Source organism: Podarcis filfolensis (assembly GCF_964270895.1).
Source record: "Podarcis filfolensis genome assembly, chromosome: 10".
Classification (NCBI taxonomy): Eukaryota; Metazoa; Chordata; class Lepidosauria; order Squamata; family Lacertidae; genus Podarcis; species Podarcis filfolensis.
This window is the reverse complement of record NC_139612.1, coordinates 44,492,169-44,507,825: the sequence shown is the minus strand read 5'-3', so window position 1 is coordinate 44,507,825 and position 15,657 is coordinate 44,492,169. Positions and strand designations below refer to the sequence as shown.

Here is a 15,657-nt window from a genome sequence, read left to right as displayed (position 1 = left end):
GTGAGAGTGGAAAAGAGTGTACAGGAGGCACCAAGAACACTAAAAGAAACGAGGCAGGCCTTTGCAAAAAGATAGTGAGAGGATTGTCCCCACCCGCAAGTGCTGTCATAAATTGTATCCAGAATGTGCCATTTACATTTGGAAAATACATAGCTGTTTAATTTTGTTCTAGTATTCAAAGTATTATAGGATGCAGTTTTTAATTTTTAAAGAAATGTGCATGTGATGACATTTTTAATGAAAATGGTATTGTCTGCTTGTGAAGCTGTTGACTTCAGTATGCTTTCATAATACTACAGTGGTACCTCGGGTTACATACGCTTCAGGTTACAGATGCTTCAGGTTACAGACTCTGCTAACCCAGAAATAGTACCTTGGGTTAAGAACTTCGCTTCAGGATGAGAACAGAAATTGTGCTCTGGCAGCGCAGCGGCAGCAGGAGTCCCCATTAGCTAAAGTGTTGCTTCAAGTTAAGAACAGTTTCAGGTTAAGAACGGACCTCCGGAACGAATTAAGTTCTTAACCCAAGGCACCACTGTATTCCCCTTGTATAGATGAATATAACGTTGAAATTCTTCCTGTTATAATGACTTTTAGGAGGATTATGTTCCTCATAAGAGGGACTATAAATGTAGCAGTCCCTAAAGAGGTTGTTTTGACTTTTCTGATTTCCCCTTCCAACTCTCCAAATCCAGGCTTCACTCTCTGCTATAAGGAGGATCCTGGATAGTATATCTGATCTGAGCCTGGTGTATGTCCATCATCCTCTGCTCCTCAATTTTTTTTTACGCTATCCTGAATTTATGGGAAGATTTGGTCACCGCATCCTTCATCTATGGCTTTCTTGTGAAGACTACAGTCACACTGAATCTGAAGATACCGACAAAAGACTTTCTGCTGGCTTTTCTGACTCCTTAAACAACTTTAACAGTTTGCTTTGCATGCTGAAGGGCAATCCCAGTGCTTTGCTTGTCTTGCTGGTATGCAATTTTTTTTAAAAAAAATCAATACAAGATCACCTTGTAGAAATATTTAGATTGCCTACCTAGATTCCATGTGTTGCAAAATCTGTTTGTTTTCATCATCACCATCAGCAGCATTAAATATCACACACATTTAAAGTGGAAAAGTAGCATGCCTCAGATTTGTTTTCTTAGAATGACAATCATTGGAGACAGTGGTGTCTTTGTATTGTATGGTTTTATTTGTACGTACAGGCTGAACATAAGATGGAAGGTTTTGCAGCGTTAAGACCCTTAACAGATCTAGCGATAACAGTTGTTTTTTTGTTAAAAAAAATAATGCCATACCAAAATACTTACAAATATTTTTTTTTAATAAATTTTTTATTGATTTTTCAACACATATTAAAAGACAATACGACACAATACATAAACAAACAAACATATAAACACGTATAATTTCTTGATCTTTCTTTCATAAAACCTTCTTTCAGCGACTTCCCCATACCTCCCCTTTCTGCATCCCTGTTTTAAATCAATCCAGCAACCCCTAATTTCAACTTCTTATAGCTCATTCTTTAACTCTTTTTTTCCATATCCAATTGTTTGTCACTGCAATTCTATTTTACATTACCCAAGACATTTTAACATTCATTAATTTTACAACAATTCTTAAGATAAACTTTAAATTTCTTCCAGTCTTCTTCCACCGTCTCTTTCCCTTGGTCACGGATTCTGCCAGTCATCTCCGCCAGTCCCATGTAGTCGATCACCTTGGTCTGCCATTCTTCCAGTGTGGGTAGCTCTTGTGTCTTCCAATACTTTGCTAAGAGTACTCTTGCTGCTGTTGTAGCATACATAAAAAACGTCTTATCTTTCCTTGACACCAATTGACCTACCATGCCCAGGAGGAAGGCTTCTGGTTTCTTCGCGAAAGTGCAAAAATACTTACAAATATTGATACACAATGTTATAAAACCTTTCATACATACAACATTATCCATACTTATTAGAATTTAGTATTCCATAAATTTAATTAATATTCCTCAAACTGGAATTCCTCCGATATCTACAAAAAAATCTTTTAATTTTTCTTCCTTGTCTTTCTCCATCCTTAGTCCAGTAAATTAACTTAGCCAGTTTAATCAATGCTCAACTTCCCAAGCTATTATTTGGGGGACTTCCTCCTTTTTTCCAATTATAGGCTACTCATATTTTAGCTGACATGAATAGAATATAAATCAGTCCTTTTTCCTTCTTAAAAACCTAATAACACTTATGAGATAGAATCATAGAATTGTAGATTTGGAAGGGACCCTGGGGGGTCATTTATTCCAACCCCCTGGAATGTAGAAATACTGCCCACAGCCGTCCCTGGGTGCCTCCCATCACTCGTCTTCATCCAGCCAGGCCCTTGTTTGTGCTACTGGGTTTAATAACAGCCAAGAAACATTCTAATGACCTTAATTGTGCATTGCACAAACACACAAATAATTTTGATCTTAATGGTTTTAAAACGTGTCGCTAATTTGACTGCATTGCAGCAGAGCCACCCAGTTTTCTCTTGGTGGGTGGGGGCTGTGCTTGACTGCACCTTGGCTTTGATTTTAAATAATTAGGCTACAAGAATTATTTCTGTAATTCAGACTTTAATTGTAGCGCAGCCTGTTGATTAAAAAAGTACTTCATTTGAATATCTGCATTGCTATGATGTCTCATGCATCCAGGTTAGTATGATAACTTGGCGATTTTGGAATTTGGCTTCGAGGCAGGGGTCCAGATCAGTCTCTGTGCCATAACCATGGAGAGCAGCAGCAGCAACATTCGCTTAAACTGGGCCTGGTCTGCTTTTCTTCTCAGGATCTAGTCTGTGTTGGCACCAGTGAAGTAGCCCGCAAAGTCCTCATTACCCTGAAGGCCTTCCTGAAAATAGATGAGAATGCCCATGTCTGTGACCTTCTTCGAAGCCAATTTCTACAGATTCTGCAGAATCTTCTGGTAGAAAACAATTCCAGCATTTTGCAAGGTGAGTGGCAAACCTGCCTTAAGTGCAGGAAGCCGTGGTTGGGTACCAAATGCCCTCAAGTAATTTAAGTACTGCCCACAGGAGCTCTTGGGCCAAGTATTTCTCTGTTCCTATGTGTCAGAGCAAGACAATATTTTGGGGAAATTTAACAGAGGAATTTGGGAATTTTTCAAACATAACTGCAAGTTTAACCCTTAGCTATGCCTGCTAATGTAATCTGTCTCTTCCCCTGATTTGCTTATTTGGTGGGTTTCTCGCTCTCTGAAAAAAGCCTACTATTTGCCATGCGGAGGGTTAATAAATGGTGCCCCTGGACATGACATAATCATCCCTGCTTTGAAATAAGTGGTGGCTCTTCATACTTCCTCCATTGTGCTACTTGATTCTTCCTTCTTCATTGGGATAGAAATTGTCACATATGTGATGAATTAGCACTGACACAGTTTTTATCAAACAAACATGTTTTACACCCATCAATTGGGCCAGCACTATGCTTGATTCAGGGCAAACATTGAAGTCTTTACTAAGAGCACATCTGTTTGCAGGGCAAATCATGTTGATCATTGTGCATCCTTGCTCATCTGATACGCAGCGTGCCATCTGTTAGTTGTATATCAGCGTCCTTCTGATGCAAAATCAGCTGACCCTCTGCTGTAATGCAACACAGCCTTAGAGTCAATCTCACGTTCTGATTTGAAATGGTACATGTTGTTTAGGACAGCCCACAGCAGCCTGTTACTTTAATTATAGCTTTTCACTGCTTCTAACAGGACATAATAACTCTTTAGCTTTCCAGATTAAAAAAAATTGGTTTCTGTCTGTGACAAAGAAGGTGTTCACCATGTACACAGAAGATAGTTCCTGCAGCACTTGTTTGTTTTCTCAGTTTTTGTAGTCTAGAGGCCATTAAGTAATTTTCTTTCATGTTTCTTTTTAGTCAACCAGGCCCAGCCCCTTTTATTGAACCTCCTCTTCCTGGTTCAACTCAGGCATGCGACAGAAAGAGAGCTGGACAGCACGGATTTCAGATTGCTTCATCTGGGTGAGCTTCTGAATTTGTTCAGTCTGGATCTTTGGTTTAGAGATGAGAATATTTTATCTGGGGCATCTTACTTGACGGGCCTAATAGCTAACAGTGTGGTGTTGTGGCTAGAGTGCCAGATTAGGGCAAAAGAAATTCAGGTTCAAATTCCCATTCAGGGACTGAACTCACTGGGTGACATTGGGTGAGACATTTATCTATTTGCCTGATCTCAGAGAGCTTTCTGTAAGGCTAAAATGGGGAGGAATAACTCCACTCTGAGCTCCCTGGAAGATTTATAGATTTATTTATTACTGGATTTATTTCCCACTTTTTTCTCCAAGGAGCTCAAAGTGGCATACATGGTTCTCCCTGCTGGTTTCACAGATCCTAGTCCCACATTCTAACCACTAGGCCACTCTAGCTATGTGTCAGCTTTCCCCAGGTTTTCTACATTCCCTGTAGTATGTTTCTGATGGTAGCAACAGTATCCTGCTTTAACCTCCAAAATGTATGCTGGTGAGGAGTTGTTAACATATATCCTAATTATGATGCACTGCTGTGGCAATATTTATTTCAGGATTTCTTGTGCTCTGCTTTGAAGCCAGATGGATTTTGTCAGTGTCTGTGAATTGCATTGCACGCTGATTTGATTGGCAGTCTGAGCAGGTGTAGCTGTTTTCATATCGAGGCTTTCCCCCCAAATATTAGCATATTGGAATTTGAAAAAGGCTGAAAATTATATTGAGTATTTCTATCACACAGTCAGCAATTTGTCTGGAAAATGCAGCCCAACAGACCATGAAATTCTGCACCCATCCCTCAACTACCTGTATTGGAGCCTTCAGCAGACAACACCAGCCAGCCAGAAAACAGGTAAAAAGTGAAAAATGTATTCTAACTGCCCACTCCCCTTTCAACCTTATTATTAATTAAATTTGTGTACTGCCCTATACCCGCAGGTCTCAGGGCAGTTTGCTACAAGGGGCCTGTCCCTATTGGAGCACTGTTGCTGTGTGAATCCACATTTTCCCCATTTGAATTCAGCCACTGTAGTATATACATTTGCAAACTGAGTTTGTCCCCCTTGTCTGAAATCACAGTTTCTCTGGTCCATACTAGTAGGTGTTGGAGCTGTTATGTACTGAAGTTCTCACCCTGGACCAGCAGGGGGATACTGTAGATAGTTTTCACACAGGTCCACATATGCAAACAAGGGTTTGAAAGTGACGTTCAGTGATTGGATAGTTACAGAAAGTTGTTACAGTTGCGTTGTAGTGGAGCTCTAATAAGCAGGCTGGCTGAACCCTTTAGTTCAGTTCCGTTCTGGCCTGTGAATAAACAAGAGCTGTTTGAAGAATTGTTGTGTCGTCTGATATGTTCACCCACAACTTAACAGGAGCCATGTGCAGAGAAGAAAGGAGGAGGCGCCAGGGCTCCATCTTGTTAAAGACTGAGGGAAACTGAAGGAGTGGGAAATTCCTGGAGTCCCCCCCCCATTCCCTGCCAGTGACAGGGGGTGGGAGGAGAGAGAAGAAAGGGAAGGGCATCGCAGTTCAAGGAACCCCCTCCCAAAAGCCCACACACAATGAGGAGCATCTTCCATATGGCCAAATACATGGCAGGGGCGGTGGGAGGCCTGCAGCCTCTCATGAGATTATTTAGCCAAGTCGCTGCAGTTTAGCAGGAAAGTATGGAAACCACCGAAGGTCCAGTCACACACCGAACTTCCCACCCAGCATAAATCCCTCCCCCAAAATGAAGAAGTAGAAAGAATATGCTGTAGGCAGCCGGTTGTGATGGGAAGGCAGGAGGAGAAAATCCTTCTTAGAGGCTGTGTCTGGAGCCTTTCTTTGAATCCAGTGCAGATGCCAGAACCTCCCTCTTTCAACATCTGACAATGAGGACGGCTAAAGACATGGCATGACAGCAGAAAAGGCTATTTAAAAAGGCCTCTCTCCTACTTGTTCATTCTGCACATATATCTCATTAAGTTACTTTCTATTTAAAATAGGTATAGAGCACAAACTTAATTGTGATTTTCCACTACATGATGCAAATCTACAGGAGCCCTTGTAGGGGGCACGGGGAGGACATTGAACATCAATTTTCTGACATGCTGGGGCATTTGTTCCTTCACTGGCTTTAAAAATTCTGAATATTTTGTCTGCCTATCTTGTGCAAAAGAAGGGAGGACAGTCACATTTATCTATCATCTATCTATCATCTATCTATCTATCATCTATCTATCTATCTATCATCTATCATCTATCATAAAGAGTCTACTTGTACTTAACAAGCATTGTTCAGTATTACATTGCTTAGTAACATGCATGTAGTCACAATATATTATTTGATAGTCCAAGAATCTTGGAGTTGTGGTGGACTTGGGGCAGAAAAGGATGGTGCCCCTTAATTTCAGTAGCTGCTCATGACTGGTCCTTCCTGGTGCTCTTGGCAGCTGCTGCCTTTCTGCTATGCCAGTTGCACATGGCTTGTTAGACCCTTTCTTCCTTTACAGTGGTGGCTATGTTATTTTCCAACACACCTTTGCTAGAGCTACTTGAGAAAATTATCCACCTCACTTGGTTGCCTGCCTGTTCTTCTGAACCTGCTTTGCCCTCATCCAGTGAAGCACTTCTCTGCTCTGCTTGGCTGCTGATTTCTTCTCTCTTGACTCAACAACACATTTACAATACAGAGGTTAGAAATACTGTAAAACTTTTGCATTAGAAAGTACAGATAAAAATTACTGCTTTTATTCATAAGCACAATGCACAAAGTTTAAGCATTATTAACTTTTTTATTATTGGTTCCCTAAATCTATTGCATTAATTAACTGTAATCCCAGTCTGAAAGTTCATATTGGTTTATTAAACTGAGATAATAGTTAGCCTTTTGTCTGCATAGGCAGCCCTTTGCTCCCATCTTTGCAATTTGATCGATCAAACCAGGAGGTCTCTAATTAGCCATTGTTTTCTTTTCCATCGAAAATGATGGTTGTGAGCTTTGGAACTACTCAGGTCTTAAACTAACTTCAAATTAAGGTTTAGGATTAATAGTTTCCCAGTTCAAATGAAACAGGAAACCATGGTTAATTGGAGACTCAAGAATGTAAGATGAGTATTGCTGGATGAGACCAGAGATCTATCTGGTCCAACTTTCTGTTCCCACAGTGGCAAACCAAATACCCACAGACAGACATATGTATGTAATAGCACTCATGCTGGTTTTATGGTTTATGCTGTGAAGGGACTGGTGTATGGCAAAGATCTGGTTCCTATCTTGGCTTAATAATGAACGCAGACATAGTTTATCATACCCCAGCCTAGGAATAATTTAACCCAACGGCAAAATCAGCATTTCAAGTCCCAAACCATGTTATTCCATAAGATAGATAGGTGTTATATGTAAATGAGGCATTACATGAATGGCTTAGAAACAGGTGATATAAGGTCACTGTATTGATATCATATTCAGAAATTGAACTTCAGTTTATCCTGTGTGTGAATTAGGATAATTCCTGATGGTCTCCTGTCGTTGTTTGATGTTGTTCCCTCAGTTTTGGCAAGCACAAAATGTTCAGAATGGATAGATGGATGCGTCTAAAGCTCATGAATGTGAGCTAATGTTGTGCTGTTCCCTAATCCTCTGAAGGGGAAACAGCAGTTTAGTAAATGATTAGCCTCATTCATTTTACCAGAGTGTTAATAATGAGGATGAATCAAAAGCAGATTTGCATAGCTGACTGCCTGTGTTCCCTCATTCTGTCTATAATCCCTTAGAAGTCATGGAAGCTCTATTTAATTCCATAAGTGAATAATACTGGGAATACATTTAATGAGCTGCAGATCCAGTGTCTTTTGAGGGGTTGGTAATAGACGGCTGGACAAAGAAAATTAGCAGCCCGGCTGCTTCCCTCACTCCAATCGCTCCCGTCACCAAACATTTTCTGATTCATTTCTGAAAGGTTGATCATATCATCTGCCTTGATGTGGACCAGGTCTTCAGCGCGTTTGCCTTCAAGAGGAAGAAACCCACCCTGTTCTTTGGTAGGTTGCATATTTGCCAGCATCAGCTAAGAGAGCACTAAAGGCTGCTTCACATGTTATAAAAACGGAAGTCACTTTTGCTAAGAAATGGCATAAATCTGGCCTAATGTAGAAATCCCTGGGAAGCTGCAGTCCTTTGTGGTTTCCCAGTTCATTTATGTGTGCAGGATCAGGGCATCTTATCTATATGCAGGGCTTGCTCAATTCCTACATGAAACTATATTATTATTATTAAATTTATTGTTTTAATATAATGGTGAACGTTCATAAGTAAATATGGAACATTCCCCCCTCCCCCTCTCGAACATGAAACTGTATATTATTAAGCAAAAAATGGGGGGAGGCTTGAATTTCCCTCCCCTTTGACCTGTTCTTCTGTTTTAACAGCTCATACTGTTCTCAGTGGTGTCTGCCTGAGCACTGATCAAATCTACACACACTTCAACAGTGCTGCATCATCAAATGCTCCCACTGGGCCCCAAGTGGCTTGAAGATCATAGCAGCATTTGAATACATTATAGATTACTATATAAAAGATGCAGGGGGGACTTGCAAACTTTCAAACATTAGTTTTTATTTTCTGAGAAGGCTAATCATTAAAATGGGTTTTATGTCTTTTTCAGATGCATTTTTTTACCTTATAATCAAGTCATATTGAATAAAAGTACTTGAAATTAACACTGCATATAAATAAGTCAGCTAATCCATTTTCTTTCCTAAAACAAAACGAAAAGATTAATCCAGGCATTAACATACAGAGGCCTGATAGGCCAGAGAACAGTAGATTCAAACAGAAGTATAAAATATGTTTAGGACAGAAAAGAGAGTGTGTGTCTTTGAGATTTGGGGGGAATTTTTTCTTTTTCTTTTTACATGTTCCTTGGGAAGGCTGTGCTGCTGTAGACTTAGTGCACCAGCCTCTGCTAAACATGCACTGCACATGTAGGATAGGACAATGCAAGTTGCTTAGCGCTACCTGTAAGAAGGGTAACCAGCAAATACAATTGTCATCATCATGCTAGAATAGTAAATCATTGTTGCTAAAGGTATGAATGTAAAGTACTAATAGATGGTTTCATATCCAGTCAGCATCCTTCAGTTTCTGAGAGCCTTCTTTAGGCAGAACCTCTGCTCATCCTTTGTGAAGTTTGCTGTCCGGTTTACAGATGAACATGGGAATGAACTGCCACAGTCAGAAGGGGATGCCTCTCTGTGTCCAGTAGCCATGCGGCATGTAGTGTCCTTGGTTATCCGTCTACAGAACCTCCTGCTCCAGGTAGAAGTCTAGTGATAATAACTGAAACCATTTTGCCATCAGCAACACCGTCGATCTGTTTCAAACACAGAAGAGAAGGCATACAGTCCGCTGCTATCTCGCTCACTTTCCTTGTTTCTAGAACTGAACTGTTTCACTACTGAGAGGCTTTTTGGATCATTATTTAATTTCCAGTGCAGAATGAATATAGATCCCAGGACTTTGTCCATGACAAGTCTTCTTTTAAGACTTCTTTTTAGCTTCCTACAACTTAAGTTCCTCACTAGCAACAGCTCACTTCTGCTACCTTACTAAAGAGGCTGCCATGCAATCTTAAAAGTTATCTGAGCAACATTTTGCATTCTTTTGATAGTGGAATGGGGGTGGGGAGCCACTTCTACATCAGTTCTAACCTAATAAGTAGTTTTGTTGTGGGATTTGGTGGCAATGATTCATGCCCTCACCCTTTCCCTTATATCTGCAGAAGGACCTTTTGCTGTCTCAAACTGTTATTGGCTGTCTTGAAGTTTTGTTGGAATACATGTATTCGAGGAACCCGATCACTGGTACTCCTTTCAGCATCCTTATAAGTGTTTACTTCGTTCCTTTGCTTTGCTGTGATTGTCTGCATCGGTGGGCACAGTATCTTCACCAGTTGCAGGACAGATTTTTAGTAGCAGGGGAGGGAAGAAGCTGTCCTCTCATTTTCCGGAGTGTTTCTTGCTTTGCATCAGGGTGGTAGGTGGTTGAGAATGCCCTTTACGTAATAGAAAAGCAAAATGTAAGTTTCCAGTTCTAAGAATCTCATTCAGTTCCCAAGAAAACATTGCAAACTCTCTTGCCTATACAGCAATCTGGGTCAGACCCAACAGGATACGTTCTGGTCAGCCTTTACCAAGCAAAAAGGTGCATTACTAGGACAGAGAGTGTTTGGTAAATTATTCTATAGATTAATGGTAACCAGCAGCATAAGGGTGTCTCTGACAATTGACTTAGAAAAGCACCTGGGCACAATCTACACCAAAGCCCCTGTCCCAAGATATTCCTTACCTTTTGCAAATGCCTTTGTTGCTCAGTGATCACGGTGTAGTTCCTTATCACTCAATTCTGTGACATACATCACTGTAATTAGTTTTAATTGCACAAGGAAGTGGGTGATATTTGAAAGATGTTTTCGTTTTACTCAGGTAAAATGCACGTGCACCTATGCAGACTGTCATTTATGCTTAAAATGTGATGTGCGTTCCCCCTTTTCCTCCTTGAAGGCAAACACATGCACCTCTCTGCATGCCTATTAAATAACTACAGGTAGGGAGATGTGTCATGTGACCCACCAGAAGCAAGCAAAAAGTGGCAATCCTGCAAAATAATGCTGATATGGATTGTACACTGGTGTAGGGAAGAGTTTTATGGAAGGTTTCATTTAGATGGATTTGAAATGGTGTGTCAATGACCACTGTGAAAAAGCTTTTTCAGTATTAAGGTGGGGTCATGGGGCGTTTATAATGGTATATTCAGCAGTGATGTAAAAGTAGCTTTATTGAACAACTTTCATACTATATTTCACATAAAGTAGATAATATTCCAGTGGTCTAAGCTCAATTATGATAACATAGTCACTTTCCTAGACCTTGTCTTCCCTGAAATTATTTCTTTTCTCTGCTTCACTACTCCAGTACATTTTTGTTGTGAATGAATGAATTAGGTAAGAGTTTAAATTATTACCAGCAATATTTTTTGCAGGGGGAGGGGCAGGGAGGTGCAATAGTAAATTTTATCTCCGGAAATTCGTTTTGATGACTTCAAGGAAGTTTCATTCCATATGAGTAAGTCTCTTTAGCTAGAATGTTTTCCACTTGGTTGGTTTTTAAAAAGCTAACTGCGATTGCTTTCTACATTTCTAGCATCCCATATTGTCTCACAACCATGGAATAAATTCCTCCTGATCTCTCTCCTAGATAGTGTTGATAATTCATTTCTTCACCCAGAAATTCTAAGACTAGTTGCTTTGGTGAGTATGGGGGCTATAAACTGCTATCCTGAAAGTTTATAGTATATTGTTAAAGAACACAGTGTATCTGCAGGTATTTATGCTGTGTACATTAAAAATGGGCAACATACAGGCAAATTCTGTAGCCCTGTAGTGTTTGTTAGGGCCAAAACAGGTATAAATAATTGAATTTCCTGATTTTAAAATAAAACAAAAACAATCAAATATAGTTGTTGTTAGCTCTTATCCTGATCAGAGCTGTGGCACTGGAGAGGTGTTATTTGTCCCTTTATCCTGCACTATTTCCTTGATCAACCCCCCCCCCCCCGGCTGTCTGTATAGTGTGTCTTCCACTCCAGAAAAGCAATAGCAGCTTCAGTGTGCGAGTGGAGTTTTCCATCAGGGAAATGTTGTAGTAGGCAGGATTAAGTGCTGCTTCCCCAGTGCTCTTACTCAAGTCAAAATTGGAGACCCACTTAAATAAAAAACTTTTTTTTTTAAGTTGGAGATTTTGTGAACGGTAGGGAAAGATACCGCCCCCCCCCCCTGGGACCAGGGTTAAGGAACCTGTGACCCTACAGATGTTTCTGGACTCAAATCCCCATCATCCCTGACCACTGTCCATGCTAGCTGAGGCTTATGGGAGTTCAACAAGACCTGAAGGGTCAGAGCCAGTTCTTCATCCCTGACATCTCAAGGTCAGCAAGTTCTGCCTAAAAAATGGGGAAGTTGTTTTATGATACCTCTGGATCATAGGAGCCAATTCCTAGGAGCCGTGGGGGCTTTGGCTCCCACAATAAAATCACAAAGTTGATGGGCATTCCCATTCAAATGGTGTGTGTGTGTGTGCACTGCATCATGTGATCAGTTATGCAGGTGGGGTTTACCTGGGCCCCCACAATATTTTATTCAAGTTGGCACCCCTGCTGTGGAGCCAGTGTTTGTATCATACTTGAGGAAAGCTGAACTATGGAACTCCATGCCACAAGACAATAAATTAACTTTAATTACTATGTTTTAAAGTTTATAAGGTATCAGAACACTAGAATTATTTCTCCAATTGAAATTGGCCGCATACTTGAAGAAGCAGCTAGTACTAAATTGCCAGAGCTTTCTGATGTCACAATCAGTGCACTTCGCTCCTTTCTTGTTCAGGTGAGCCCTTTGGAAATGATCTCGTAACAGTAAGCAGTAACTTGAGAGGGATATCATAAGAATGGTTGTTATGGGTTGTTGTTGTCGTTGCTGCCGCCATCATCATTAATGGAAGTTCATTTCACAATACAGCACTGATTTTGCAGCCTCGAGTGGCGGTTTCAGGCCTTGGGCGGAATCCTTTAGTCTATCTTCCTAAATGTGTGTGGAGGGGGGTGAAGCGGCGACCCACGCCTCCCTTGTGGTGGTGATCCCAGGGTTCCCCGTTAAAGGGGTCTTGAGGGGAGGCATTGGCCATACGCCGAGAGGTTGTCATTGCTCTCCCCTGTGACGGTGGCGAAACGGGAGGTGGGCTCTCTGCTTGAACATATTTCTCCAGAGCCGGCCCAATTCCCACACATTCTGGATAACCCTGATGTCTCCCAGATCCCCAGCTGGGGACTGGGAAGGATAAACACCCAGTGTTTAAGCCAAGGTCTCCCTACATCTGAAACTTAATAAAGTTGTGGCCAATTTTAATCCCATGGCACGTTGTCTTGAGTCATTCCACTCAGGGGTCGCCTGCAAGCAGGTTAAAACATTAGCAGGATTTTAACCACACTTGTAAAGTAATAGAATGTATGGATAATTTAGAAGGATCAAAAAATTTGGATAAGTATTGCTATGTAGTTGTAAATAATATATTTAGGACCCATGGAAAGGATGGGGGGAAGTCAGGAGATTCAGAGCAATCTCGATATTTGGATTCGTAACTGTTTTTTGTTGTATGTTTATACTTTTAAAAATCAAATTAAAATATTAATTTTTTAAAAAAAGATAACAGCAGTTTTTTAACTGGGATTGTAAACTGCCTTAGGATATTTATTATGAAGGTAATAATAAATACCTTAAATAAGATGCAGTGATTCCTCAATGAGAGTAACCTCCATGGTGATTCTGAAATGGTTCTAACAACTTTAGCAAAAGCCACTTGCTTCAGGAAACAGATTGCAGAGGGGTTGGTAACTTAAGTCCATGAATTTCATTGGTCTCCTCTGAGTATGACTAAATGTTAGATTCCATCTACAGTTACTTATTCCTTAATTTACAGAGAAGCACTCTTTCCATGTGCCCTTTGTTCCTCTGGTTCAGTACTACAGCACTAAGCCAGCATGGAAAGCTGACATATGGCTATGCCTTTGGCTTTTATTGCTATGGTAGGAAATGAAGGAAAGGGAGATAGGAAGAAACAAACCTGTTAATTATTTCTGTAATTCCTTTCACTTTGATGTAAGCTTCAAAGGGGAAAATGTCAGGTGGATTCAACTCAAGCAGCATCTGTTCAGACCTTGCTGGAGAGCCTCCCGTCAACAAGCAGGAGTCAGCCGACCTTTCCAGGCATGATGTATCCTTTTGGCAGGATGCGTGCGAAGTTACTGGAGTAAGGTACAGGCCGCCATCTGTGTAGGTCTGAGGTTGAGACTAGACTGCCTATTTTGTGACATCCACTGGGAAGAGTATGAATATAGTTTCAAAAAGGTAAAAAGAAAACCCTGTCGAAGTGCTTTTTGCCTTTTCATCACTTGCACTCAGACAACGTAAAGCAGTCAACATTAGATATAAAGGGCCCTAGTTTACAATAATTAAAGGTAAAGGTACCCCTGCCCGTACGGGCCAGTCTTGACAGACTCTAGGGTTGTGCGCTCATCTCACTCTAGAGGCCGGGAGCCATCACTGTCCGCAGACACTTCTGGGTCACGTGGCCAGCGTGACAAGCTGCATGTGGCGAGCCAGCGCAGCACACGGAACGCCGTTTACCTTCCCGCTGGTAAGCGGTCCCTATTTATCTACTTGCACCCGGAGGTGCTTTCGAACTGCTAGGTTGGCAGGCGCTGGGACCGAACGACGGGAGCGCACCCTGCCGCGGGGATTCGAACCGCCGACCATGCGCTGAGGTTTTACCCACAGTGCCACCCGCGTCCCTTTACAATAATTACTTAAGTCCTAAATAAAGTAAAAAGTCCTGTTTTGAAAAAGGCAACTCGGAAGGCATCCAAAGGCTTGCTTGTTTGCCTTCCTCATTGTTCCATTAATATTTTTCATTGTTCGTGCTTAAACTAGTAATGTTTGCAATGAAGAACAGGGAGTCGGTTTTGTGGCATTTTGCGGAATGTCCCTGGGTGCCTTCAGATTGTTACTTTTTTGCATGAGCAATTGAAGTGAATACTGGAACTTTGGGTTTGTGCAGTTTAAATGGGTTAATGGGTTCTGTTGCCTTGGCACAGGCATGACCAAACTTGGCCCTCCAGATGTTTTGGGACTACAATTCCCATCACCCCTGACCACTGGGCCTGTTAGCTAGGGATGATGGGAGTTGTAGTCCCAAAACATCTGGAGGGCCAAGTTTGGCCATGCCTGCCTTAGCACAACCAAGGCGCTTGGAAAATACACAGGGAGGAATTTAACATCATGCTATGTTGATTGTTCAGTCAGGGCAGGCTTGTCAGCTTGCCAGATGCAACCATCCCCTCTCTCTTCACCTCGCACAGCTGTTCCAGGGGTTCTCCTGACACACACTCTCCAAGCCAAGTTTATTTGGGGAGAGAAGACCTGTTGTGCAAGTGGAAGTTCTTCCTTGTGCCAGCTTCCACTTGCAGGACTTATTAGTTGACTCCGGCCCATTGGGTTTTTTGTGCTTTGGAAAGTTATGGGGGAAAGTATAAAATAGAGTGCGAATGGATATGGAGTGTAAACACTCCATTAGTGTTTTCTGGACATCAAAGTACTGTGTATAGGATAGATTTAGATGCTGACAGTCAAAACTTCTGAGCAATTTATATTTTCTGCTCTCTTGCCAACATGTGTTCATATGGCAAATATTTCAGAGTTTTCGGGAAAAGAATAAATGAATACATTTTCTAAGCAGTGTATTATCCTTTCAACACTTTATTCTTTCACTCAAGCCTTTGAATTCAGATGTCTTGGAGGAGTGGCAGTTTCTCTCTCACATATCAGAGACTGAAATGAGGAAGCAAACAATACTGAGCAGAGAACATAATGAATAAAGCAACTTGCCTTTATAATTTCTTACCAGCCAAAGGCTTAAAGGAATATAATACAAGTGATTAAAGCCTACAGAAGTGATTTTGTAATCTAGTCGGTAGTTTATGTTTAAACTTGTAAATTAAAAACTTTAAATCTGTTTTTTGTCTGCCTT

The 15,657-nt window shown here is 41.1% G+C and overlaps 1 protein-coding gene across 1 annotated transcript in view; it reads left to right on the top strand.

Moving 5' to 3' along the window:
• Nucleotides 1-15,642, top strand: part of MEI1 (meiotic double-stranded break formation protein 1) — a 35,562-nt gene extending 19,920 nt beyond the window's left edge. The window contains exons 20-31 of the mRNA XM_083573751.1: nucleotides 696-980; nucleotides 2,823-2,988; nucleotides 3,926-4,030; nucleotides 4,775-4,885; nucleotides 6,531-6,712; nucleotides 7,980-8,061; nucleotides 9,147-9,337; nucleotides 9,801-9,882; nucleotides 11,221-11,327; nucleotides 12,330-12,461; nucleotides 13,736-13,845; nucleotides 15,404-15,642. Coding sequence (XP_083429877.1) covers nucleotides 696-980; nucleotides 2,823-2,988; nucleotides 3,926-4,030; nucleotides 4,775-4,885; nucleotides 6,531-6,712; nucleotides 7,980-8,061; nucleotides 9,147-9,337; nucleotides 9,801-9,882; nucleotides 11,221-11,327; nucleotides 12,330-12,461; nucleotides 13,736-13,845; nucleotides 15,404-15,410 — 1,560 coding nt within the window. The 3' untranslated portion in view covers nucleotides 15,411-15,642. The remainder of the gene's footprint in view (nucleotides 1-695; nucleotides 981-2,822; nucleotides 2,989-3,925; nucleotides 4,031-4,774; nucleotides 4,886-6,530; nucleotides 6,713-7,979; nucleotides 8,062-9,146; nucleotides 9,338-9,800; nucleotides 9,883-11,220; nucleotides 11,328-12,329; nucleotides 12,462-13,735; nucleotides 13,846-15,403) is intronic.
• The last annotated feature ends 15 nt before the right edge of the window (nucleotides 15,643-15,657 follow it).